Source organism: Copadichromis virginalis, linkage group LG16 (assembly GCF_057382275.1).
Source record: "Copadichromis virginalis isolate Kocher_CV1m ecotype Utaka linkage group LG16, C_Virginalis_male_GT1.1, whole genome shotgun sequence".
NCBI lineage: Eukaryota > Metazoa > Chordata > Actinopteri > Cichliformes > Cichlidae > Copadichromis > Copadichromis virginalis.
This window is the reverse complement of record NC_140633.1, coordinates 30,732,117-30,758,280: the sequence shown is the minus strand read 5'-3', so window position 1 is coordinate 30,758,280 and position 26,164 is coordinate 30,732,117. Positions and strand designations below refer to the sequence as shown.

At 39.7% G+C, this 26,164-nt stretch overlaps 1 protein-coding gene across 1 annotated transcript in view; it reads left to right on the top strand.

Annotated features, from left to right (window-relative positions):
• Positions 1–26,164, top strand: part of asic4a (acid-sensing (proton-gated) ion channel family member 4a) — a 100,873-nt gene that overhangs the window by 68,952 nt on the left and 5,757 nt on the right. Inside the window, exons 2-9 of the mRNA XM_085434375.1 lie at positions 14,588–14,732; positions 15,119–15,246; positions 15,377–15,530; positions 19,489–19,542; positions 22,604–22,757; positions 23,929–24,020; positions 24,205–24,284; positions 24,878–24,988. Coding sequence (XP_085290501.1) covers positions 14,588–14,732; positions 15,119–15,246; positions 15,377–15,530; positions 19,489–19,542; positions 22,604–22,757; positions 23,929–24,020; positions 24,205–24,284; positions 24,878–24,988 — 918 coding nt within the window. The remainder of the gene's footprint in view (positions 1–14,587; positions 14,733–15,118; positions 15,247–15,376; positions 15,531–19,488; positions 19,543–22,603; positions 22,758–23,928; positions 24,021–24,204; positions 24,285–24,877; positions 24,989–26,164) is intronic.

Sequence of the window (26,164 nt, the reverse complement as noted above, 5' to 3'; positions counted from 1 at the left end):
AAACTAGAAACACTTTAATGGAAGACTCAGTGGATCTGATCTAGGAGATTCTCTGAGAGTTGTAATTATCTATAGACACTTAATTGATATTCCAGCACGGATGAAACTTTTACTGACATCACTGGGTTACTTTCATCTTTTAAATGCGTGGGATGTTTTAAAAAAAAATTAACTGGAAAGTTGAACATTTTCAGTAATTGTTTGATGTTACAGTAAGAGTAGGAGTGTCTTTGTCTTTCTCCCAGACTTGGTCAAGTTGTGGCTTTCCTGGTTCCAAATGTTTACTGTCAGAAAAGTCTGTTTATGTGCACATATTTAAACTCCAAGAATAGAAATCTTAAAATGTTTTGGCAGCTCACCGGTTGTTATTTTTTTAGCTATAACATGCTCATAGCCAGTCCAGTCTGAGCATTTTAATCAGCGTTCCGACATGGTGGGAAACTAAACTTCCCTGCTCACACTGTACAAGTCAAGACACCATGTGGCGCTCCTTCCGAACATAATCAGAAACTGTAGCCTTCTGAACCTTGACTCTAAAACTGAATTACATACAGAACCGAGAACTCCCGTTCGAGACTGCGGCCATCTGTCCACTTTGTGTGTCGAATGTTGCATATCTGTTGGTCTTTGTTCTAATTTAAAAACTGAGTAATGTGTTTCAGTAATGCACCACATAATTGCAGCAATCACCTTGGCCAGGTGGCACAGACTTACTCTGAGGCTTTGGCTGTAAATAACAACAAACAACTTCAGTGTGAATAAACTCCCTGGAAATCAAATGCACATTGACAGTCAGGGCTTTAACAACAGGAAGCCTTCCAATATTCTGAGGCCCTATCACAAGCAAGTTCTTTAACTGACAGTCAGAACCCAGGCAGCAGGCCTGGGATTGTCACGACTGTGGGATATACAGAGCCCAACATCAGCTCTTTCTAATCCACGCTGAGCTTGGTGGTCCCTGAAGCAGGATATCAGGAGAGCCTGTTAAGTTCACAGAAAATTAAAAACGTAAATGTGAGGCAGCCGTGGCATCAACCTTTTAAAGGTGTCAGGAGCAAAGTAAATTAGCTTGTTAGCAAGATGTGAAATTGATTTTATGAAAAAAAAAAGATCCATTTCTAATTGATTAGTGTATAAAAAAAAAGTGGAAAGTTTATGGAATATTCCATAAAATTGCAACTATTTGCATTTAAAAAAAACAAAACAAAAAAAAAAAACTATGACTACAGGTTTGTCCTTGACGTTTGGGAACCTCAGATGCTTCCTGGAAGGCATCCTGTGGTCCCTTGATCCCCATTTGGCATAACTGGACTCCGCATGCCAAACATCTGGGCAGGTGGCAGCCAGCCACTCTGCTAATAGCAAGCCAGATATCTTGCCTGTCTTTGATGTGCAGACAGTGATTACTGTGGTTCTCAGCACTCACATTTAATAACCTGGTTTAAAAAGAGCATCAAATCATCTGTAATCTTTATCGACCTCCATTGACAAACAAAACGTGTCACAGCAGCAACGATAAATCAGCCCGAGGCACGGACGTGATAGTGAGGCAAGCGAACTAACCGATCAAAGATCGAACAAAAATGTCAAAAAAGAAGTGATGGAAACTGAACTAATCACACTGCGGAGTAATGTTATTTCTGAACGCGTTTAATATTCAGGAGTGAAATGTGTCGTTGGTGCTCATTTGTACTTCAGTGCTGCTCTGTGTGTGCATGTGGGTGGGTGGGTGGTTAAATGTGCCTGTGGAGTTTTTATTCCAGAATAGAATAAGTAGCGGAAAGCGAGTTTATAATGCCAGAAATGTCACCACCTCAATTGTAATCATTAATTCGCTGAAATTAATCATCAACTCTATCAGTGCCCTGCAGGTCCACTGTGCAGAAATATGGTCCTTTTGTCATGTAAAAAAAAGAAAAGGAAAGGAAAAAAATTTGACTTTTACTTTGATCAGATGCAGTCAAGGACAGAATCCATGGTCCAAGGTTTTCAATTCCTCTTTGATCTGCCTCCCCTTTGTTCCATTGCTGCATTATCTCCTTCCTTAACTCAGCCATTTGAGAGGCCAAATTAAACCGGGTGTGTTTAGGTGTGCAGTTTAAAACTCTGTGTCTGCCAAACTTCCTTGGGCTCCGGCTTTAGAGCCAGCTTAGTCTAACGGACTGTGAGATCTGCTTTTGACTCAGAACAAGCTCTTTCGCCCGAGCAAAAACACTAATCAGACTTGTTTACTTGAATGATTTATGTAGCATGAAAAACTTGAATTCCCATGCTCATAAATGTTACACGGTTGAAAAGGCAAATATTGTTTCACTGTTGCGCACACAAAAGGAGAAGGTTTAGATAAGTGAGGCAGTAAGTAGTAGAAGTGACTAAGTGCACTTATTGCACCATCTTGTGAATGAAGCAAGTGTTGCATGTCATTAAAGGTTCGACGACAATAGGCTTGTCACACTGGTGGAGGGAAAAAATATCTCATGCATAAGCCACGTTTCATAAAACATGTGCAATCACAAATATTTGTATATGCTCATATAGTTGCTCGGTTATGAATAACTTGTCACAAACTGACAAGAGCTAGCAGCTGATATTTATTTGCATTGGCATCACTCTCGTATCCCCGAAGGGACACCGTATATTAAATTGATGATTCACGTCAAGAGATAGTAGATCCTGCTTCTCCTTTCCGGAAGTTTCATCAACCCCAACATGTGGCTCCAATCCAGTAGATATCATTTCCCCCGAGTCGCCGGGAAAGAAAAACAACCAAGCAGGTGTCTTGGTTATGATGAATACTAAATAAAAGGTAGGCCAGGGAACTGTGCTGGCGTTTCTTCAGTGGCAATTGGGTGGGAGTGTTTGTGCTCTGGAGTGGGTGCCAGAGTCTGAGAGAGGCAGAGTGGCGTGAGATTGAGCGCTTCGGAAATTAAATCATGTGTTAATGACAGAGTTACCTAATTAAACCTGAATATCTAAATGACTGCAGAAAAACAAAGTCGACAGTTAGACAAATGCCTAAGGCGGGACTGTGTGTCGGTGCAGCGCCCAGAGCAGGCTTCTCCTCGGCTTTATCAATTTATAACACACAGGAATGACTGATCCGAGCTGTGGGCAATATGAGGTGAAGTGGAAAAGTAAAGCACACTCGGCTCATGTATAGTGGGCAGTATGGTCCTTTTCCATCTCGAGAGCACCATTACACTTCACGTTCAGTATGACTATGCTCTACTTCTCTATTCTGAGCTGTGCCCTCGAGCTTTGCTGTGAAATATAAAGCCTAGAATTTGTAATTCTCCGGAGGTCAAAAAATAAACACATTGCTTAAGCAGAGGTGCGGTTAAGGTGTGACGAGGAAGACGCTAAGTGACTCGGACGACTTTTGCAGGACACCTCGAACTTGTTCCTAGGAGCTTAAACATGTCGTGACTTAAATGGCATCAATTAGGCTGACCCATTTTAACGGTGATACATTTCAAATAGTGATAATTGTTCCCAGGAAAGCACAATTAATAGGTCCTATTTGACTTTTAAGGACAAGAATTATCTGTTTTTGTAGGACCCAGGCACAAGCTCTAGCTGCAGGAAATGATTCATAATTACGTGTAAAGACTGATTAGGGACCTGTCTCACTGTGGTGATCCAGATGAATTATCTCCCATTATGACAGTACTTTCTAATCACATTTATAAAACAAGGTCTTTATGGGTCCATGGCTGTGATGTTAGGGCAGACTGTACTCACAGGAAGCTTTCATGTCTCTGAGAGTGCTGGATGTTGTGGACTGCTCTGTTTGCGAGTTGCTGTATTGTGCTGGAGAGCCTGTCCATTTTCAACCGCTTTTTCAAGAGCATCCCTCACCGCTCCATTAGCTGAGTATGCTTGGATATGTGGAGAATTGCAGAGTGGGGTGAGTGGAGGGGTGGCGGGGAGGTGGCTGAATGCGTAGCTCCGGCTTAGGTGCTCAACTAATTTTTGATGCTCTGTCAGAGGCAACCAGAAAGAGGAGGGCAGCAAAGAAAGAGAAGAGATTAGTCAGAACTCCTACACTAATAACTGAAACAAGCCCCGCAGGTTTGCATCACAGTTCATCATTTTAATCTATGTTCTTTAGTCAGAGTGAAGGGCAAAAGATGCAGGCAAACTACTTAAAATGATCAAGTAAGATCATTAGTTTATAACGTAAACCGGCCTCGGTGTTTGCGAACACAGCGTGTAATCTGAAACCCCTCAAATTCCTTTTATCAAACATTCATTTGCATTTCTTTACAGAACTTGTCACATTTATAAAACATGCTATTCTACCCAACCACGGAGTAAGCCCAACCATGATGACTGAGCAGTGTTTACCTCACTTGAATGGCTGTATTAAACTACCATTGAGATCTCAGCACTCAGTTGTGTAATGAAGGTTGGAAGTGATACACAATAACTGTAATGTGTTGAATTGCAAGCGAGCGCGGTGTCTCTGGTGGCGCGTTTACAGACCGACATTGCGATGGAGGTTAATGATGCAAAACTTGTGCGTTTCACATACCACAGCACTGTTTGGGCTTCATGTCTGAGCTCTGCCTGTGTTTAGTCAAGCTGTGATTCCCTCATATATAACTGAAAGGGGGGTTATGATGGGGCCAGATTTGTATTTACCCCCAATGGTTGAATGTAGAGATCTTAAAGCGCTGACCCTCGATAAAAGTAATCCGTCTGACATTTGATTGAGGATTATATATAAATTATACAGCTTAACCACAGCGCATGAGAAGAAGAAAGGTCTAGCAGTGAGTTCTTATCACTCCATGTCAGTTTTTCCACAAATCACTATCATTTTTCTTTCCTAATCTTGAGCTAAAATATGTTTAGAATTTCTGCAACCTTGATGTTAGCCTTGCTCGCGGCTTCTGAAGTCTCTTTTAGGCTGTGCCGCAGTCATGAGAAGGTACTCCCATCACATGAGCTGCATTTCTAAAGGAAATTGTTTGTTGGGTTTTGGATTAATTAGAAAATACAGTGAGATAAAACTTGATGTCCATGTCAGTGCCATGTGTTGAAATTGCAATAACTGACAAGGAATCATATTAAATACTGCATACTGTCATAAACACTATTGTGCATTTTTAAGCCAGCCGTTGTTTCTTTATATGTTTCTAGGAAACTAAGAAAATAGGTGCTGCAAATTACTGTGAAAAACATGTGGAAATGCAGTTTATGTTTCTGCAATTCTAGCAAGCTTGAAAGTCAGTATTGGTATGATCATCTTTATTCGTCAACACATCCTGAACTCTCTTTGCTTTTCCTGTAATTTCTTTAAGTAGTTCTCAGGAATAGTTCTCCAGGCTTGTTGAAGGACATTCAAAGCTCTCGGTAGCCTTTTGGTTTGTCTTCTGTCCCACAGTGATCAATAATGCTGAGGTCCAAGCTCTGTGGAGGCCAGTCCACGACTGACACTGCTCCATTGTGTTTTTTTCTATCCTGGTATCTTTTTGTATTGTAGGGTCTTTAATACTTTGCAATATAAAGTGCATTTAAGCAACTGCTGTAGTGATTTGAATAGAATAGAATAGAATAGAATTCAACTTTATTGTCATTGCACATGCACAGGTACAGGGCAACGAAATGCAGTTGGTGCTATAGAAATAAAAATTGAATTGAATTATTGCTTATGCAGTGCATTTGAAACCTGTGCCAATCCAGATGCTATTGGGTGGTGGATTAAAATCTGTCTGTTGACTCTTATTGTTGTACGTCTGTCTTAACCTCATCTGTAGATCCTAATGATGATGATGATGAAACATTTCTAATTGTCAGTCCAGTTCTTGTGTAACTCAGTCTTTTCTCCCCGTTTCCCTTCCTTAAGCTTGCATTCATGACAGTCACCCTTCCACTGCGATCATTTCAGGCTTTGGTGAACGATAGATGGATCAACTGAAGGGCCAGATGTGTTTCTCGGGTCCTGTGTCAGGTCTTTGCTGCATTTTATGTCTGTTTCTTAAGGACGTGGCTTTCAGATAGCGTTCATGTGCTGTGGACAGTATTTAGGCCTGCTACTTGTTCCATTGTCTTGTTCAGTTTCCTGTTTTTGTGATTTTTTTTTTAACTATTTATTTGTTTTTATGGCAGGGTTTTAGTAACACAGTAGCTTAAGATAAGAAAGAACTGCTTTTTAAATTCTAAGTTGTCTGTTATCTGTTGACAAAATACTGGTTTATCCATTGTCAGAGCTGCCTTTTTTATATTTGAATGATTCACACGTACGTGTTGAGTGACTTAACGAAAAAATAAAAAGATTCCTTTGAAAATAGTCACAGAGGAGGACCTGGGTGAAAATGAGTGAAAAAGCAGACAATTTCCAAAGAAAAACTTTGAAAGACCTTTGGAGAGCCTCAAAAGCTACTGCTCAAGAGCAGTTAAAAATGACAAGTCTGCCTCTTTGGAAGCAAACTACACTTTTGCACAGTATTGTTATTGCTCTCATAACTGGCTGCACTATAGTGAAAAGTCTTTTGGGGCAATCATGATGAACTCTGGGAAATTGTACAACTGCATCAAGAAGTATTTGGAAGAGCAAACAGGTGCTGCAGAGCATCTCGTTGAATTTTAGTGTGGGGACGAATTTCAGCAGGCTGTAGTTTTGTCCGTTATTGAATTAAACCAACACCAGAAAAGATCAAGACAACAGATTTTTCTTCCACTGTTCTTACATGTGAATTGCTTCCTTTTTCTCCCTTTTGGGGGGAAAAATACAGAAAGCATACCAAAAAAAATCCTTTTGTGTCACATAAGTGTTTTTTTTTTCCCGAGCAGTGCAAGACGGCAGGTGAAGGGTAGAGCTGAAAACTGCTTATACAAGTGATAAAGCCGTGGAGATAATCTCTTTTTCTCTACCTCTGAGTCGTTTAAAAGTAGATCACATACAATTTAAAGATATGTCACTACCCTTTACTGTTCTTTTCCATGCAGTCTGGTGGTGAGGGCTCCGTCTGTAGTGACAGTGGGAGACGAAAGCAGTTAATTCATAGAGAAAGGTTTTGTGTAGGAAGTCCAAAAGGAACAAATGGGATGCTGCAAAAATGTGGTAGCTGGCTTTGTGCCCTGCACTTAAAGGCTATGTTCACTCTGTAAATTGTGTTTCATTTTTTTGAAGACTCATTCCTCACATTCTTCTTTGCTCTTCTGTGTTCAGAAGGAGCCTTGAGAATAAGACATTGCATTTTTAGTCTGCCTTCTGATGGCTGTTTACAACAACAGATTTAAAAGAGCTGAGTGGTCGCCACAAAGGCTTTTTAAAATGGCTACGTGACTTTAGCCTTTGACCATTAAAACACATCGCAGCGTTTGTAAGAAGGTGATAAAATGTGAACCGTTTGTTGTTGTTGTGCTGCACCAACATGTAACTTGTGTTGGTTGAAATAAATGTTGTTTTTCATCCTCTCATTTTGTAATTAGACTGAAAATCATTGAAATAGGATTTCATATTCAGCTTAAACTAAAATTATCCTTGATCCCTTAGTCCCTTCTGTACTTCTCTTTACAGGTCGAGAAACAGATTAAACATATAACATTTTAAGCTGTAGATAGACGTTTACATACACTCATTATATAGAAAGAAGCTCAGATTTATACATATACTAAACCTTGGTTGAATGTCTTTTAGCAAGTTGCATCTCAACCAGAGACTTTTGGTAGCCATTAACAACCATCTGGTATTTTTCTGGTTGGATATTAGAATGCTTTTTAGGTATAATTCATTCAAATCGTTTGATTTTTGTGGCACAGATCCAGTTTTTAAGTGTAGTCCACAAGTTTTCAGTAGGCTACAGGTCGGGCCTTTGGTGAAGGCCATTCAAGACGTTTAATGTTCACCAGCTTTATCCACTCCAGAACCAGTTTTGATGTGTATTTGGGATTATTGTTCTACTGGAAAACCCAATTGCAGCTAAAATTCAACAGTCTTATCTGTTGATTTGAGGTGCAGTTTAATTTAAGGGGTGGTTCTCCTTCTTTGTTATTGCATCCACTTTGTACAATGTATCAGTAGCAATGAGAAACAGAGCATGATGCTATCACCGCAATTCTTGACCGTTTGGTTTCAAAGCCTGAACTTTACTCCTCCAAAAATACCTCTTGTCATTGTGGCCAAATAGCTCAATGTCTTTCTCATCTGACCATAAAATCTTTCTTCAGAGGTAATTCGGTTTGTCCATGTTGGCAAACGTGGACAAATCTGAGTCAGTCTTGAAGGTTTTGGAGCTGGTGGCTATTTCTTGGTTGACACTTCCTCAGCTCGATGTAAAACTCTCTTCTCTGTGGACAGTGACACTGGTGTTCCAACAGTTTCCACTTCATGGCAGGCTTGAGCCTTGGTTGTTACGGAATATCATAATCAATTTCCTCTCATCTGAGGGTGACACTTAGGGTCTTGACAAAGTGATGACACAGCTGAATAACTTATACTTACATCTAACAGACCTTCTCAACTTCTCCTTGGAATTTTAAAAGAGTTCCTTTGACTCGCATTGTTCTGAGAATTGATCAATCAAATCAGTGCAGTCAAACAAATCCTTTTTATACTGGCAAAGAGAAACTCCTAATTGTAGTGAATCGTGATAACTAATGAGAATTTAACGTTTAACTGAGTGTATGTGTATATTTGAGCCTATATGGATTTTAAAAAATCCTAAATAAATTGTATTTTTTCCATTATAGATGTATTCTGTATAATTATTCCACCCTAGAAAAACAACCGTTCAATGAAATCCTTGAACTCCCCAAATTACTGTGACGTTCATACACACGATATATTTAAATGTCTGATCACAATTTTAGAACTATAGATGAAAATACATGAAAATATACACTGAATATACACTAAATAGGAGGATGAAAGAGAGAGACTTTTGCAGTGAACTGCCAGCCCTGTTGCATATACCATTTTTCCTGAAAAAACATTTTGAAATATCATGTAAATATTCAGTTTATGCCACACTGTGATCCAAGTCTTTCTGCTGGGAAGTTGTAATGAAGCCATTAAATCAAGGATCGCTCTGTCTCAACCTTAAGCCTTCATGTGCCAGCCTTAATGGTTTTCAACTGCCAATCAGCGCTCTGGCATATTCTACCACCCTGCGTAAATGAATTCAAATCCTCCTTCCTCGTACTCAGAGAGCCACCCGATGACACGCAGCCTGCCTGGAAATGGATGTCCTCTGGAGAAGCACTGAAGTGACTCCTGTGGGTTATTTAAAAGGAAAAGTTGGGACTGTCAGATCACATTCATAAAGAGGGTGTTTAAGGGTTTAGCCCACCGGGGCTTATGAATTACATGGTAAGGGGTTGGTCTCTTAATGCATTTAGCATGGAGAGACGGAGACAGAAACAAGGCACTCTAGGCGGAAGAAAAACACTGGCAAAAGACACATAATGAATTGACATTTAAAGCAGATGCATTATAATTGGTGAGATACAGGATAAGCAAATGACATGATGACGGGAATCTTTCCAAACCATGTTGCAACTTCATCTTAATGCATTTGTACTTTTAGTGCTTAATCTATTCAAGTTGAGACAACTTTTTTTATTTATGTTGCCAAGAGAAACAGATTTGTGTCAAAGCCTTTATGGTGTGAACATAAGACAAACTATCCTAGAGAGAAAAGAAAACACAAAATCCACCTTTAACAGAAAACATCCCTCCTGTACTGGATGGACAATAGATGTTACATATATAGCCAGAGATAGTCAATGCAGAGGGTAAATATAGGGATAGGACGCCATATTCTTCCTGCTGTCTTTGTACTATTGATGTGTTCTCGTGCGCACAGCAGGCTCCACTTAATAGCTTTATTAAATTTTGCACAGAGACTCAGAAATGAGCCATTACTAATGTTCTGTGATGCTTTTCATGTCCGGGTTTGTGACCTCAATAAACACAATGCAACATGTATGGATAATTTCATTTATTTACTTTTGATCACAAATGTGGGATGAAGACATTAAAACGTGTATTTTTCAAGTACATTAGGTGACATCACTAAATGTCTTAACTTTATGCTTAAAGTTTGCTTAAGTATGAGGTTTTTGTGCCTCAAGGAAGAATATAGCTCGCTTTACTCAGTTGGTAATTCATCTCTGAATAGTCCAACTACTATACAAAGAAACAAGTTTAGGTTTCTCGCAGACATAACTGACAGGATAATGCAGAAACTGAGCACATGTTTTGATCAATTTTTCATTACCATCTAAAACACTGTCACATAGGTGATATATTTTGAACAATGCTGCATTGAGTGCTGCAAAATTTAGCTCCTGAGCTACTCAGAGGAATACAACGCTTCTTTTCATCTGGTTTGTAACTACAATGCCGCTGCACTGTTTCAGCTTGTCAACAGCAGTGCCAGGTCCCCACTTGGGATTTGCCCAAGTCAGTCCTGTTACCTTTACTAAATTTGGTGCAAGATTTAACAAGAGAAAAATGCTCCATCAATCACGTTGTGGATGCAGGAAGAGGAGATGGAGAAGGAGAGGGGAGGGAGAAGGGGTAGGTGGGAACTGAGAAATAAACCAGTGGAAGCTCTGCCAACATCCATTTCCTGGGTGAGATGATGGGAAAACTTTCTCATATTCTCAGGGGGATATCATTTGTGAACACACTGCGTCCTCCAGAGCCTGAAGTTTTAGAGCGTAACCCAGGCACTTGGTCTGGGTGTTTTGAGCATTTCTGAAGTGAAATCCTCCTTTGCCTCTGTTGCTTGCTCCATCAGATAAAGACTGCCAGTCGAGGCTTAAGTGTGTCAATGAACCCAGGTGGGGGCGGGGAATCAATGATAAGTGCAGCTTACCTCCTCAGCCGCACCGCACCAGCCAAACAGAGATTAAACCATTTCAGCCTAATAGCACATGTCAGTCAAAAGTCACACTTGAATACTTGAACCGTCTCTCCCACGGGCCTCCGCCCACACTTTGCCACGTCCCATTATCTAATCACACCAGCTGAGAAGATGCTGCAATTTACAAAAATGCATATTGGCTGCTAGAACTAACAGAGAAACCGTTTATACCACAACAGAGCGCGAGCCGAGATCTGTAATTGTCCAAAAATTGTCTGACTCCTCAACCAAGATGCACTTTGAAGGTAACTATTTGAAATTCATTCAAAAAAGCACACACACACACAGACACTCAGTGCAAACTAGCATGTACAAAGAGCCAGATCAAAGGCCCCGAGGCCTATTACTGCATAAAATATAGCTGTCCGTCTAAACAGCTTTTGTAAACAGTACTCATTTCTTGCTCTAATCACTGTTGTGGACATTGCAAAATTGCCAACTGTTCCAGCGAATTACTTGACTGAACCCCACAACCATGGCTTTGATTTGTTGTTCAACCATCTCAAATGTGGGTACACCCTGTGGTCTGTAAATGAGAGCTTGTGTTGTTCCGTCAGTGTCCCTTATTTAGACATCACAGCACTCATTAGGTGGATCAAGCTGATATCAAAGTCAGATCACAGGCATTCTATGTTTTTGTGCATGCAGGGACCGTCACTGTCTCTTTAATGATATGTCTGCTGTCTGCTCAGCTCAATTGTTATTTCACTGTCATTTCTCCAGTGCCTTGTCTGTTGACCTCTCCTGCCATGTGATTTCCTAAGCTTGAATACTTTCATCACTGTCCTCTTTTATTTGATGTTTGGATAAAACGAATCCAGCAGATTATTTTTCGGCACTCTGAGTGGGGAAAAAAATGGGTGTTTTTCAGCGGGGAAAGCTGTAGTCTGAGAATTTTTTTTAGGGATCTGCATACACAGCAAAGCTTATATTACAAGTGCTGTTTGAATCCATCATTATTTCTTCATGAAACATTGAGTTCACACAAGTAGACAGAGACAGGCCTCTCATTTTTAGCTTGTGGTCTCCAGTTTTACTGGATGAAATGACAGCTGTGGTGAACATTTTCATCAGCTGCAGCGAGCTTGTTAATTTAAGAGCAGCTGCATGAGTTGGTAGGAAATACTGCTTTTAAATATTTCTAGCTGGCTTATTTTTAAAAAAAGGTCACTTTAAAGGATTCTCCCGTTATTTGTTGCATACACGAATAACAGGTTTAGTGCAAAACAACCAAAGACTGTATATAAAGATGGATGTAGCCAAACTTTATGTTAGCGAGCGGTTTGTGGTGGTTTGAAGCCTTGAGTTTCCATCTGAATCTTTTAAAACCAAAAGATGTCATTAACGGAAAAACCGAAATTTGAATGTATTTTTGTACAACTGAGTGCTGAATTAGTGAGGCGTAGATCTAAATGAGAACCCAAAGACACTGAATGCTCGTAAGGTAACAGTTTATATGCCACAAGGTTGCCAAATCCTTAAGCATACCTTGCTTTACTCTAAATGAGACTTAAAAGTATATAATGATGAACCAAATTAAATTTCAAAAAAAGATGTATTAAAATCATAAATGAAAATCTGATGAGTCCACCTCCTTCTAGCTATTAAAAAATGCAACTTTGAGCTACTTCTACACTGGCTTCAGTTGTAATAAGTAGCTTATTAACCCTTCATATGTCATGCTTTCACTGTATGGTAATTCTTAAAGAGCGCTTTATATAGCATGTCTTAGTCACCCATTCATACAAGCTCTCTTTTTACACCTAAGAACTTCACATACATTCACACATTTAGATGAGCACATTTGAAGCACCTCAAAGTTCAGTATCTTGCCCAAGGATACTTTGGCATGCGGAGCAGTAAAGTCAATTTTTCATTTTTGACTCAGGCCAGGAGTTAATATCTATATTAAATTTTCAACCACAGAGCTATTTAGACTGTGGTTCAGATTTTTGAAGAAAAACTTTTATGAACACACATTCTCATTATGCCTAACATATGAAAATATAACATTTAAATATATTTTATTGCAAGTGAAACTGGGAGGAACTGTTGGGATTTATTATATAACTTTTAAAACCATTAAACACTGTCCTCACTGCTATACTTAAAAATCTGTATAGCTACCATCTATAATTATCAATATTAATTCAACATTTATTAACACATAGAACACGTAGAACACACTATCCCATGTAGTTTAATCTCCCTTAACTCAGAATAAATTGATTATTATTGTTGTATTATTTAGAGTTTTCTGTTGCATTGTGGGTGCTTCTGCTTGCACATCTAGGTGCAAATGTTATGTCATGTTCTTGTATTTCTATAGCACTTTTCTAGCCTTACTAACCACTCAAAGCACTTTTAAATAGAAGTCACACTTTAACCATACATTCATACAGCTATACACTTGAAGCACTTTATCTGCCTCACATCCACGGTCAATTTGGAAGCACCAGTTAACCTAACATGCATGTCTATGGACTGTGTGAGTAAGCCAGACTGCCCAGCAGACATCTACACACACACGCAGGCATGACGTGTACAATTTCACAGTTTCAAGATTCCCTAAAACCAATCGTTTTCCTTGATTTGACCTACACTGGTGGATCTAAAATCCACCTGAATGGATACAACATCAGTTTAAAAAGATCAGTGTGAAGTTTTACAATATTTAATTTTGTGTATTTTGGGCCACTTGATGAAAAGCCGTTGAGATTTGACATTCAGAATATATGTACGTAGGGTTAAGTGAAAAGGTGCGATCAGACTGAATGTACCAAATATCACAAGTATCACTACCTTGGGTAGGATTAGTCTTGGTTTCTTACGTTTACCATTTTTTATTTATACAGATAAATGTTCCGTATCTTTTTTTTTCTTTGCCTTGGAGACGGCAAAAATTAGCCATCCTCAGCTCTCTTGACAGTTTCCCTCTGGCTATCGAACTAGAGCTTGACATCCTCTAGTTGAACGTGAGAAGAAATCCAAAGCTGGACACCTGCCATACCTGGTGACAGAGTTTAAGCTATGATTGTATCATCATTGTTCAGATGAAGGACTCAGCTTTTCAAGGAATAAACTGCCTTTAGAATCAAACCTTAATCAGTGTCTGTGAAAGACTTACAATCCTGGATATTGGTGGTGCTGCTACAGGACCATTTTCTTTGCATGTGGATCACGGATTGTGCCTTTAAAACTGGCTTCAGATAACAGTTAAATGACTGGTAAGAATTATATTTTCCACAGTGCAGCAGTTTAGATGAGAGGTATAAACAAAGAGATGATGTGTTCCCTACTGAGACAGCTCCCCTGATAGGTGGTGGTGTGATATCTTACTTAAAGCAGCCTCTCTCTCATTGTCTTTTGTTTTCTTTTGAAGAGAGATTAAAGAATCTCTTATGCCATTTGATATTTCAGTGGGATGGTGCTACTACTGAGCAGCATTGTGCAGGTTTTGTGTGGTGGGTGTTGGAAATTGATTCAAATACTGCTTATCAAAATCCGCGAGGGACTGAGCCGTTCACTGCATCCAGAGGTTTGTGGGTAATATACAGCGACTTGTCCAGGCAGAGATGCGGCTTGTTTATTTTTTGCTCCATATCTCTGATTTCATTTCAGTGCGCCTGTATGAGCGCGTCACGTGCGGCATCTGGACTTTGTCACGCTTATGGTGATGTTCATGATATCAATCTGTTCTCTCCCAGGTGTACACCAGATATGGGAAATGCTACACTTTTAATGGCAACAAGACTACATCCAGGAAAACCAAGCAGGGTGGAATGGGAAATGGGCTGGAGATCATGTTGGATATTCAGCAGGATGAGTATCTGCCAATCTGGAGAGAGACAAGTAAGCTTCAGAACTATTTGTCTATTGTAATCCTATCCTGTGCAATGCTGTGACATACCCTCTGCTGCAGTTTAAATCAATAACCGTCTGCATCTATTTGTCTTGGTCATGTACTGTAAATAATGCATTTCCTGATTGTTTTGCTCCACCTGCAAATGTGATTTGTAAAAGGGAATTCCTAAACACAGTACACTTCCTTGATTTGTGTATGCATTGTACTTGTCATATAAAATTAATCCCTACGGGCCTATTTTTTAAACATGACTGATAAATGATTTGCGGTTAACATCAAACCGAGCCCTAGCTGTCAGATGAGGCAGCCATCTGAAATTCCCTTGTATTTTCTCTTTGCAACGATCCGTGCTCCATTTCATCCTGATGAGAAGATGAGACATCCCTGGAGGCCGGCATCCGTGTTCAGATCCACAGTCAGGACGAGCCTCCTTACATCCACCAGCTGGGCTTCGGTGTCTCTCCGGGCTTCCAGACCTTTGTTTCCTGTCAGGAGCAGAGGGTAGGTCGTCTTCATCTTAGCGCACCATCCCTGCCCCCGCTGACCCGCTACCACCACCCACCACCAGATTACTGTTCTCCCAGCAACCCCGGTGGCTCAGACTGGGTCTAATAAATCTTTGTGTGCTTAGCTGACCTACCTGCCCCAGCCCTGGGGGAACTGCCGCTCCACCAGCAAAGAGAAGTTCCCAGGATACGACACATACAGCATCAGTGCCTGTCGCCTGCTCTGTGAGACCAACGAGGTCCTACGAGTGTGCAAATGCAGAATGGTGCACATGCCCGGTAAGATCAGCCCCTACATTATCTTTACACAGAGCGGCACATGTTTCAGGGGGAAAGAGGATTGTGTGCATCATTTCAAATGGACACACAATAGTAATTCATTCTCTGACATGTTGTATAAGGTGCCAAACTGTGAACCGTAATGACTAAATGTATGATTGGAACTTAAAATAGTCATTCCAGGTCATGAAATGGCACACGACAACAATATGCGGAGGAAAAAATACTAATCAGAGTTGGTATTTTCAAGTATTTCCTTCTGTTTTTAAAATTGTTCGCCTTGTTGACCTGCTGTAATTGAAAAGCCAGTCTGCCCAGTATTTGCCTGAGATTTGATGAACCATTGTGCAAAACAAGTCATAATTTTTGGCCCACTTGAATCATTCCAGCATAGATATAATTTGGACTGCCACATGCCTGACCTTGATGCTTGATATCTGGAGTGGTATGCTCTTCTCTGCTGCCAGCACTTTGGCTACAGGCACATCAGACTAAAGTCTCAATGAGGTTTGGATACTTTTGCTCATCCATCTCCATCTGTCCTGGAATTGTTCTGTTGTCCTCCCACAGCCATTATTAATTATTATGATTGATTATTATTACTGGTATTGGTCCTGTTTGGTTTCTACTGGTAGGTTGCTTACAAACTGCCCTTAGTACTGCTGCTTATATTGAATTATTTGGTTATTTACTTACATCATGACATATTGCCTAAGGAGCACATATCTAATTTAAACTCGGTCTTGACTTTAATGAAGCACAAATTAAAATAAAGCTCTGTTATTTTTGTGTATGATTTTGTCTCTTTATTTTATCAACATTAAAGAAAAGAGAAAAAATTCCTGAATGTGTATGTCACTCAGAAATAGCTGAATTTAGAACTACTGTTAGTGTTTTAAGCCAATAACAAGAGTCTAAAGCCAAGTTAAGTTATCTGCATAACTACATAGTTCCATAGTGCAATTTTTCTTTTCTCTGTTAAGCACCCCTATACATCAATTGCAGACAGCTTCTGTTGAATGGGATTAATAGGAAGTGGCCAAAGTTAGCAGTTCATCTTGTAATTAGTTGTTTCACACAACACTTTGACACTGGAGGGAAAGCAGACCATGAATGGATGTACAAAACATACAAATTTTTGAGACATGATGTAAAAATAGGTCTATCAGGAAACTGAGAACACTGGTTAGTAATATGTCACCATTTGAGCAGTTTTCCTCCCAGTGTGAGGATATGTCATAGAGTTGAGTACCAGAAACACAAAATGAGCTCTCTGGACTTTTTCAGAGTGTGCGTCATCATGGCTAAAGAGCAGGAAGTCACAGAGCTGAGTCACTGGATGCTGGCTGTTTGATGTGTCTAGCAAGTAGGCATGCTGAGAGTGGTCACATTTAAAGTTAAGACAAGAAACTTATCATGTATTCTTTTTCATTTCCACTTTTGCATTGAGTGCAGCTGACATTCAGAAACCGATTAAATAAACAAGTATGAGACAGCTGATTCGAGGCCGATCTGATTCATCACATTTTTTGACAGAGCGATGCTGTGGTTATCAGCCTACACATTTACATAGCAGTCACACATTTTAATCTTGGATTTGCAGACTGAAATGGCAAGACCAAAGCGGTGGTCTGATCTCGGAGAGATTGCGTGCCTTAAAGGAACTTGCTATGTCATGATTTGGGAGGAACCTGGTTATAATTGTTCCAGAAACATTTGCATTTGCATTTGCATACACTCTGTACTCTGAAAACCCAGCAGATGAGAAATCCACAGAAAAAAAAGTGCCTACAGAAAACTGTAATATACTTGGATAACACTGTGAGAAAACAGCTTTTTCAATTATTTATTGGATGCAATATTCTCCTGTTGGAATAGTAAGCATAGAAGCTGTGTTAGGACACTTGCAGGGTCTTTTTTTTCATTTGTTTTTCTGTTTTTTACACTTTTTCTATTAAGAATTTTCAGTAGGATTTCAATCAGGTCTTTTTAAAACTTTAAACCTTAAACACTATGAGTTTCCCAGCTCCCGAGGCAGTAAAATAACCCCCAAATCAAAACATTTCCACTACCATGCTTCACAGCTGGTATGAGGTTCTGACCTCTTTTGGTCTGTGCTAAAAACATCTGCTGTCTCTGCGGCCAAGCAGCTCTATCTTTGAATCGTTTCTCTGCCACACAGGCCTGTTATTTGCTTATATGTTCATTGACCCCCCAGATTCTCAGATTCATTTCAGGTTTAATTTGTGGAATATGCGGTTGTAGACGCATGCACTGACACTAGCAGCTGCAAGAGCTCCCTTTAATGACGTTTTGCGGTTCTTAGACAGTCCTGGATAAATCGTTTGAAATCTCCACAGTTTGGTGCACATTGGAATTTCAAATGCTGCACTCAGCAGCATCTTTTTTTCCAAAGGCCTCGGAGAGCTCTTTAGATCTTGGTATGATGACACTACACACATCATTGGCAAAGACAACACCTGGCTGTCAGTGTCAGAGGTTTAAATAAGACAGGTTGTACCTGTCACTCTCTGAGGTGTATCTAATCTTTGGCACCAAATCTGGAGCCCCTAATTTCTGCTGTAATAAATGCAGCACGTGTTTACTTTTCTCACGTGGCTATTTTATTAATTTTAATAAATAATTAAAATGGGAATTAATATGCATTATATCGCCCTTTGTAATGTTAAATGTTTGGCCATCCAAATATGTAAAAAAGCAAAGAATATCCACATGAATTCTACTTTTTTTAAACTGCCAGAATAGCCCATATATGCAATTTAATGAATGACAACAGCAAAAGGGAAATCTTTAAATCAGTGAACAGGAAGGACAGAGCAGAGGTGGTTAGAAAAACCAGCAGAATCACATTGCTTTCTGTGGTGATGTATCACATCAGATATGATATTTATTATGTCAGAAATAATAAATGTGGAAGCTTTTCCAGGTCATTTGCTCTCAGAAGAGGCAGATGAGAGCTTTGCAAAGGTAGCGGCTAGCTCGCATTAGTTCACTGCACTTATCAATAATGAATAACATTTATTGTTGCTTATTAAATTTAATTCTGGGGTTGCTGGTTCAAAACTCATAAGGGAAGCTGAGGCGGTTCAGTGAACACACTCTGCTGTATCACTGAAAAATAAACAAACATGGCCACCATCTGTTGCATTTTGAGGTGGTCAAGTCGTGGCCAATTTTAAATCTCACGACTTTTGAACTGTGAACCGTAGAAGCAAAATTGTGTTTTGCTTGGATCTGTGTTAATATTTTAGTCTTTCAGTCTACTTCTATATTTAGAGGACCTCCCAAAAAAGCTATTAAGTTGTTCTTGATGTGACGACAGGACTGCTTTTGCTTTCAAAGTCAGAGCGTCTGAAAAAATTAAATACACAAGGCAGTTAAAAGGATAATGTTTAACAATGAATAATATTTAATGATGTTTTTTGATATTTCTGCTCCTGGAAAAGAGGCATATCTGTGAAAGTGTGTAAAAACACACTCCTCAGATCATCAGATGTAATTTTGCTTCCTGTCAATGAACATTTCTTAGCGTCTGGGAAGGAGAATTCCACAAAACATTAACCCCATGAACATTTCACAGACAGACAAACACACCTCTGCTAATTAATTGTGCTGCTGATGAATACCTGTCATTAATGGCCTGGGCAGCATGTTTTTCTGCCAGGAAGTGACTCATTGATTGGTTTTTAAAGACTTTCTAAATATGCCTCGCGGGTGGAGCCAGCATGCTCCATTTCTCAGTGCAATCAAGGACAGACTTCCAAGATGGCCCAGACTCCGTGGATGGAAGTCATCCTTTGTGTGCCTGCCTTCATTTGGAGATGAATGATAAGCTGTGGAGTGTTGTTCACAGCCACGCTTCCTCATTGCAGCAGACACGGGTCACTGATCATTTTGTTTCTGATTGATCAGACTCATTTTCTGTTCTCCTTTGCAGGAACCGCAGATATCTGCCCTCCCAGTAAAATCAACTGTGTTGACAAAGCGCTTGGTAAGAAACAATCTCCCTTCATTTCTTTTCTCATTATAATAGACTCCCCCGAAGGGAAATGGAAACACAATCAGTAAATATGATAAGGATTTTTTTCCCCCTGTATTACAAATACCTGGAGGTAGACTGGGTTTTAAAATGACTTTTCCTCATTGTGATTTAGTCACTTTAGAGCTGCTTCCATTGTTGAACTCTTAATATGAAAACCCCTTCATTCCTGCATATCTGGACTCCTCAGCCTTGCCCCTGCAGCAGATACTGAACCTTGATTTCAAAGTAAGAGTATTCCAGTAAAAGAAAGGCTTTTTTTTTATTGCCATAGTGGACATAAGTACAATTATCATGTATCAGCCAAATAAGCCAGAAATTTAATTAAGTCTCTCTCACCGAACTCATACCCAGCTTAAAACATGGCTGAATGAAATTGTAGATATAGCTTGCAAGAATGGACCATATTCATGGGGGTCATATTCCTGAATCAGACAGTACTAATAGATTCAGCCCCCATGAAAGGTAATACATTAAGATATAATTTATATATTTATATTATAAAGATGTTTTGTTCCCACATCAGACAAATGATGTATGCCACCATGCTCCTGCATACAAATAACCTAATTGTTTGAGTTATAAAATTCATAAATCATCAAATTATAATTATGCTTTCAGTGCCTCCCGTACCCGTTTTTGTCTGGACTGAATGCATTTACAATTTAAAGAGACAGGCTGGGAAAAGCTATTTACTCTCCTGCATGCACTGTGATGCTTTAAAGTCAGGACTATAAAAACGTATTTGCCAGTGTGCGAGCATTTCATACCTGCATGTTAATTAGGCCTAATGTAGCCCTTCTTCACCATTTATTCTCTAAGTGGATATTGCCACGGGATTACTGGAAACACCATTACTATAGTCACTGTCTCTTATGTAATTTGATTAGACTAACAGATAGTTTTGTTAAGATGTTTAGACAATAAGTCGTGTGAAAATGGCCAGCTGCCATCTTCTCTTGGCAAAATTCATTTTAAGTGGACTGAGGCAAAGTGGAAAAATTGTTCCGTGATTATAAGAATCAAAACTTGAAATTCTGTTTCGGTAAACATGGAAACTGCATCCTGCTTAGCTTTAAACATGTAGCTCTGATAGCACGGGGGTGCTTTAGCGCCTATGGAGTTGGCAGCTTGAGCATTTGGAAAGGTACCGTCAATACTGAAAGGTAAATAAGACTTTAAAGCAACATGTGCTCCCAATCAGATGATTTCTTGCACCTTTCAGCAAGGATGGTAAACATGACTTTGTGTCAACTTTATAGAGACATGTTGCTTCAATCAAATTTAGAATGAGCTAATATTTCATTTAAAATGGTAAATTTTCTCTTTTTAAACGTCTCAAATGTCTTCTGTGTTCTACTGTGAATAAAATATAGGTTTATGAGATTTTCAAATCATTGTGTTCTGTATTTATTTACATTTTATACAGTGTCCCAACTTTTGGGGTGTTATGTTGTAAAAGCTATGATGCCTTCTGTCTGTCTTCCCACAGACAAGAGCAGCTTCTAAATTTCTCTGACTGGTCAGTAAGACTAATAAAGTGCAATGTTATTGCGAGTCTGAGCAGTCTGACACCACGCCTAAAATTCAGAGTGTGACTAAAACAGTGTGTAAACACAATGGCAGAATCATGCTAATATTTTTTTTCATCAGATTTAGAAATCCATGCATATGCAGCATCCACATTTAATAATCTCGGCTATTGTGGATTTTTATGCACATGCACGAGCCTCATTTCCACTCCTATCTTTATCCATGGAGGGGATGTGGGCACGCCCTTATTTCCTCATTGTATACAAATTTGCACCTGAAATTATTAGATGTTTGAATTAAGCCGGCAGCTAATAGGGAGCTCACATGTACCAGCGTGAAACTGAGACGCTCACCGGAGGAGAGGAAATGGAAATCTCAGTTCTGGAATCACAAACACATGACCAAGGAAAGGGATAAAAAAAAAGGAAGGAAAAAAGCGAGCAAGAACAAATGTATGTAAATTCAGAGTAAAAGGACCCTGGCCGAGGGCGAGAAGCAGGACGAGCACATTTGTAGCTGTTATATATAATAATATCTATAAAATACTAGATACATTTATAATAATAATGAAAAAAAATACATTTGATTTAAAAAAAAAAAAAAAAGAACGCAGATGAAATCTGTGGGTTTTTTATACTACAGTGTGAGATTTTTATGCACATTCTTCCAGTTTACACATCAGCACTTCAATGGATGCCTTTTGTACATGCATCTTTTTTTTACATCCAGCCTCAATAAACCACTATGTACGATCTGGGCTTTTCACAGTGACATCACTGGAATGAATTGTACTAATGGCTTTTTTTCCTCCCACATAGCTGGTAGTTTTCAGTATTTACTTACACAAAAAGGCAAAAAGTTAATTGAATTAACTGTAACTTTGTATCAGTGTTCACAAACCACCAACAAGCTGCAAAATATCATCTTCTTCTTCAGTCGGATGCTCCCTTCTGTCACACCAACTGTCTGCAGCTTCTCTGTTGTCTTCCTCTTTTCCTCCTCCTCTTGCTCCATCTTCAGCATCCTTTGTCCATTATATCCACTATCCCTCCTCTGCACATGCTCAAACCATCTCAGCCTTGCCTCTCTAACAGTGTCAGTTGGGAGAAACATTAGCAAAGAGAAGTTTGCATGGCACGGGATTAATATGATCAAACGATGCTTAGTAGTGGCACAAAGTGTTGCTCTACCCAGTAAAGCATAAAAACAAGCCTATTCATCCATATCAGCCAGTATATACAAGTATATGTTGTACTGCATTAGCACACAAGTGCGCTTAGTCTTACTGAGTGTAACAATTTGACTCTGGCAAAACAAAACTGCACAAATGAATCAAATAGTGATTTATAAAGCAAGAACAAAGCTGTACATAATGATAGTTACCACCTAGTATCTGTGTTGCGGATCTCTTTTCTGAGGTGAAGTGAAACTGACCCAGTCTGTGTCTATTAAACAGCACCACTGCCATTTTGTGTTGCAGCACAGCTACAGAAGAATAGCGGGGACATCTGTCCATGTGAGACGCCCTGTAATCTCACCCGCTACGGTAAAGAGCTCTCCATGGTCAAAATCCCCAGCAAGGGCTCAGCTCGCTATCTCTCCAGGAAATACGACAAGTCTGAGGACTACATCAGGTACGGCAGGGAACCTTCAGCAGGACCTAACACACTTATGAGCAGTGATGTGGTGCTCAGTGCTAGTGCCATAAACAATGACCTCCAGGCTGCAATCACTGACAGACCCACACCCATAAAAATAAACAAAACTCAATTATATTTTGTACAGTATTATAAAACTGCTCGTCATGCAGTAGTGTGTAGATGTATGAGTATCTTCCTTTTTATTTAATCTGACAATGTGAAATATTTATTGTAGTATAAGATTCTAAGTTTCTGTGTCTGTATGTTAAAGACTAAAGGTGACCTCGGCTGCTTTTTGGTTTTTCTCTCATGTACAGTTATGATTTAAAAGAAAGAAAGAAAGAAAGAAAGAAAGAAGACCCTCTGTCAGTTCTTTTACATATCAGGACATAATAAAAATCATCTGGTTCTTAACTGGCCTTAAAATTAGATAAATAACACTCATATGAACAACAACACTTTGGATATCCGGATATTATATTATTATTATTATTATTATTATTATTTTGATAATATCCTGATGTATAAAATCTTTGAATTGACAAACCTTAAATATATAAATTTTACTTTATATATTTAAGTTACTTTGGGGTCTTTATGATGTCAATAAGAGCCAATGTCCATAAAACAGACATCCCAGGCCCTCTGCTCTGCCGGTGAGACCAGCCGCTGTCCCAACCTTTAGTTTTGGAAGGGCAGCCAATCGATCAAATCAAAACACGGAGCTGTGAATAAACATGTTTAGTCTCTGTTCCGCAGTATCTTATATAGATCATTTGCTAATATTTAAATTATAAGTAATTCATTGCAGTTCCTCTCAGTGCCTAATTGTTGGGGATGTGTAGAAAGTAAACATGGCTAAACGAATGCGCGTATGATGCCTCACTACATTTAATATTACCAGCTTTTCTAAATCCGCAGACATCGGGGACGTGGCAGTGACTAAGCATGCCGTCAGCGCACGTTCAGCTCGTCTCAGTTAAACCCTGTAACACCTCATTATCTCGCAAGCGCTGGTTAGATCTGTGTAAAGCGCTGAAGGCCTGGCAGTTAACAGTGAGCATAAAGATGACTTGATTTTTTTTCTTCTTCTTTTTTTTAAACTACGTTATATTTCTACCAGTGAATTTCACTGTTCTCTATGGTATTCACACTGTTTTTCCAGAGACAACTTCCTGGTCTTAGATATCTTCTTCGAAGCTCTGAACTATGAAACGATTGAGCAGAAGAAGGCATACGATGTTGCAGGTTTATTGGGTAAGTAATTTCTGCCTCTTTTTTCCTCTATTTTCAGAATATGAAATGCTCTCGCTGGAGCCGAGTGAAAGCTGTTTTTATTGCAGCGCTGCTTAGTTTTCATTATCATTAGCAGAAAATGGGAGCAGATTGGGTATTGTGTCCGCTGGGCCTCTCCTTCACTACTTAAGTCCTTTCTTTTCAGGTGACATTGGTGGACAGATGGGTTTATTCATCGGAGCCAGCATCCTGACAGTCTTAGAAATACTGGATTATATCTATGAGGTACAATGTGCATGCAAGTCCGCACATATCAGCCAATCACAATATGAAACCAGACCTGCGGTAGCTGCGGTATAATTAGCGATAATTAACAGTTATTGTCCCGCTGGTTTTCAGAAACCAACCAACAGTCACTATTTATAAAACACATTAGTGCTTCATTGTTGCCTCTAATTGTCATCCTTTTTTTTAATTTCCAAATGTAACCACTGAGCATGTCAGTATGTTCTTCTGAGACAAAATCACCTGAAATTTTAAGGAGAGGCCTTGCAGTGCGAATCTTATCACTTATTATGCATGTGAGAAGTTTTATTTGATTCCCAGGCAGGAGAAACTAATATCCGCTCAGGTCGGTGCTGAGGACATGGTACTAACGCTGATCATGAAATGAACTCCTTCCTCATCTGTATCCCCTTTAAGCTTCACACCCAGCTGCCTGCTGACTGGCAAACATGTATGAATAAAGCAAAATCAGAGGCAGGGATTGTAATGCAGACGTCATGTCAGATGAACCTTTCACACCGCTGCGTGTCTTGTCTCATTCCTTCATCTGTTCTCTTTCACCCTGCCTGCCGCTGTGGTCTCGGTGAAACCAGGTGATCAAGCACCGGCTACAGCGTCTGCTGAGGCCGCAGAAAGAGGAGAAGAAGAACAAGCAGCAGGCCAGCACTGTTGCAACAGTGGGTCTAGAGGAAATGAAAGCAAAGGTACAGCACATGGTGCAATGTAACAAATGATGCTTACAGTGGTTTCATGCCGAGTGTACAACTTCTCCTGCAGCACTGGAACTGCATTAGAAAACAACAAAAGAGTGCGTAAGGGAGAAGCAAATTAATATTTCCCCCCCCCCCCCCCCCAATCCTAAAACAATAAAGAGTGTAATGTTCCTAATTAGTCCTAACCACTGCGCAAAGCACATCCTCCCCCCAGAGTTCATATTAGCTCTTCCACAACTTTATTTGGAAGTTGCTCATTTCTGTGTGAACAATGGGCTTCTTATCCGACTATGACTGTCTTACGTCCACGCTGCATGCCATGACAAACTGTGTCAGACGTTGACTAATATCGTATTTTGTTGTTGAGGTCAGTGGTACAAGCGGTTGTGAAACGGTTATAAATACAAGCAAAAATGCCACCGCATTAAAATCCATTAACAACTTACAGAAAATGAATCAACGCTGGCCTGGTGGAGATATTAGACATCTTACATACAGCTCTGAAAGTACTTTAAATTGGAGCTATTGTGTTTTCCTTTGCTTTTTCTGTAATATTTATACTGTTACAGCAAGAGATGCCGATGTTAATCATGCACCAGTAATCCCTGTGATCCATAACCTTAGGCTTCAGTCGGCTCTTAACACCCAGTTCCTGACAGTTTTTACTCTGTAAAAGGATGATGGGGTATTGTCAGCACCCTGCCAGGCGGACAGGCGGTAGGGCTGCCTGGACTCCCAAGTTTGTGAATGTGATAACTCCAGAACGAGGCAACGTATGATTTTGATACCATACGTGCATCTACTATAAATCTCGGGCGAGTGCAAGTTTCAGTAACTTTGAAATTAAGATCAAGGTCAGAGATCAACTTTTCTGAAAATCAACCAGGATTTTCAAGTTTACACCATAGTAGCACTGGCAACCACCTGTACTTTTTTACCCTACTTTTAGAGCTTTATCACTTCAGTGAGAGGGGATATTCCTAATATGGTCATCTTGGGACACAGCTCTGGCTGTTCAAACCTCATGGTTGCGATGGGCAGCACATAAGAAGAAAGTTGGGTTAAAGAGAAGGTGGCCTTTGAAGAAAGAAGAGGTAAAACAGCTTGTTTCAGGCTGCGGATGATGTGAATGACTGCATCAAGGCCCCAGTATAAAGTATAGCAAAA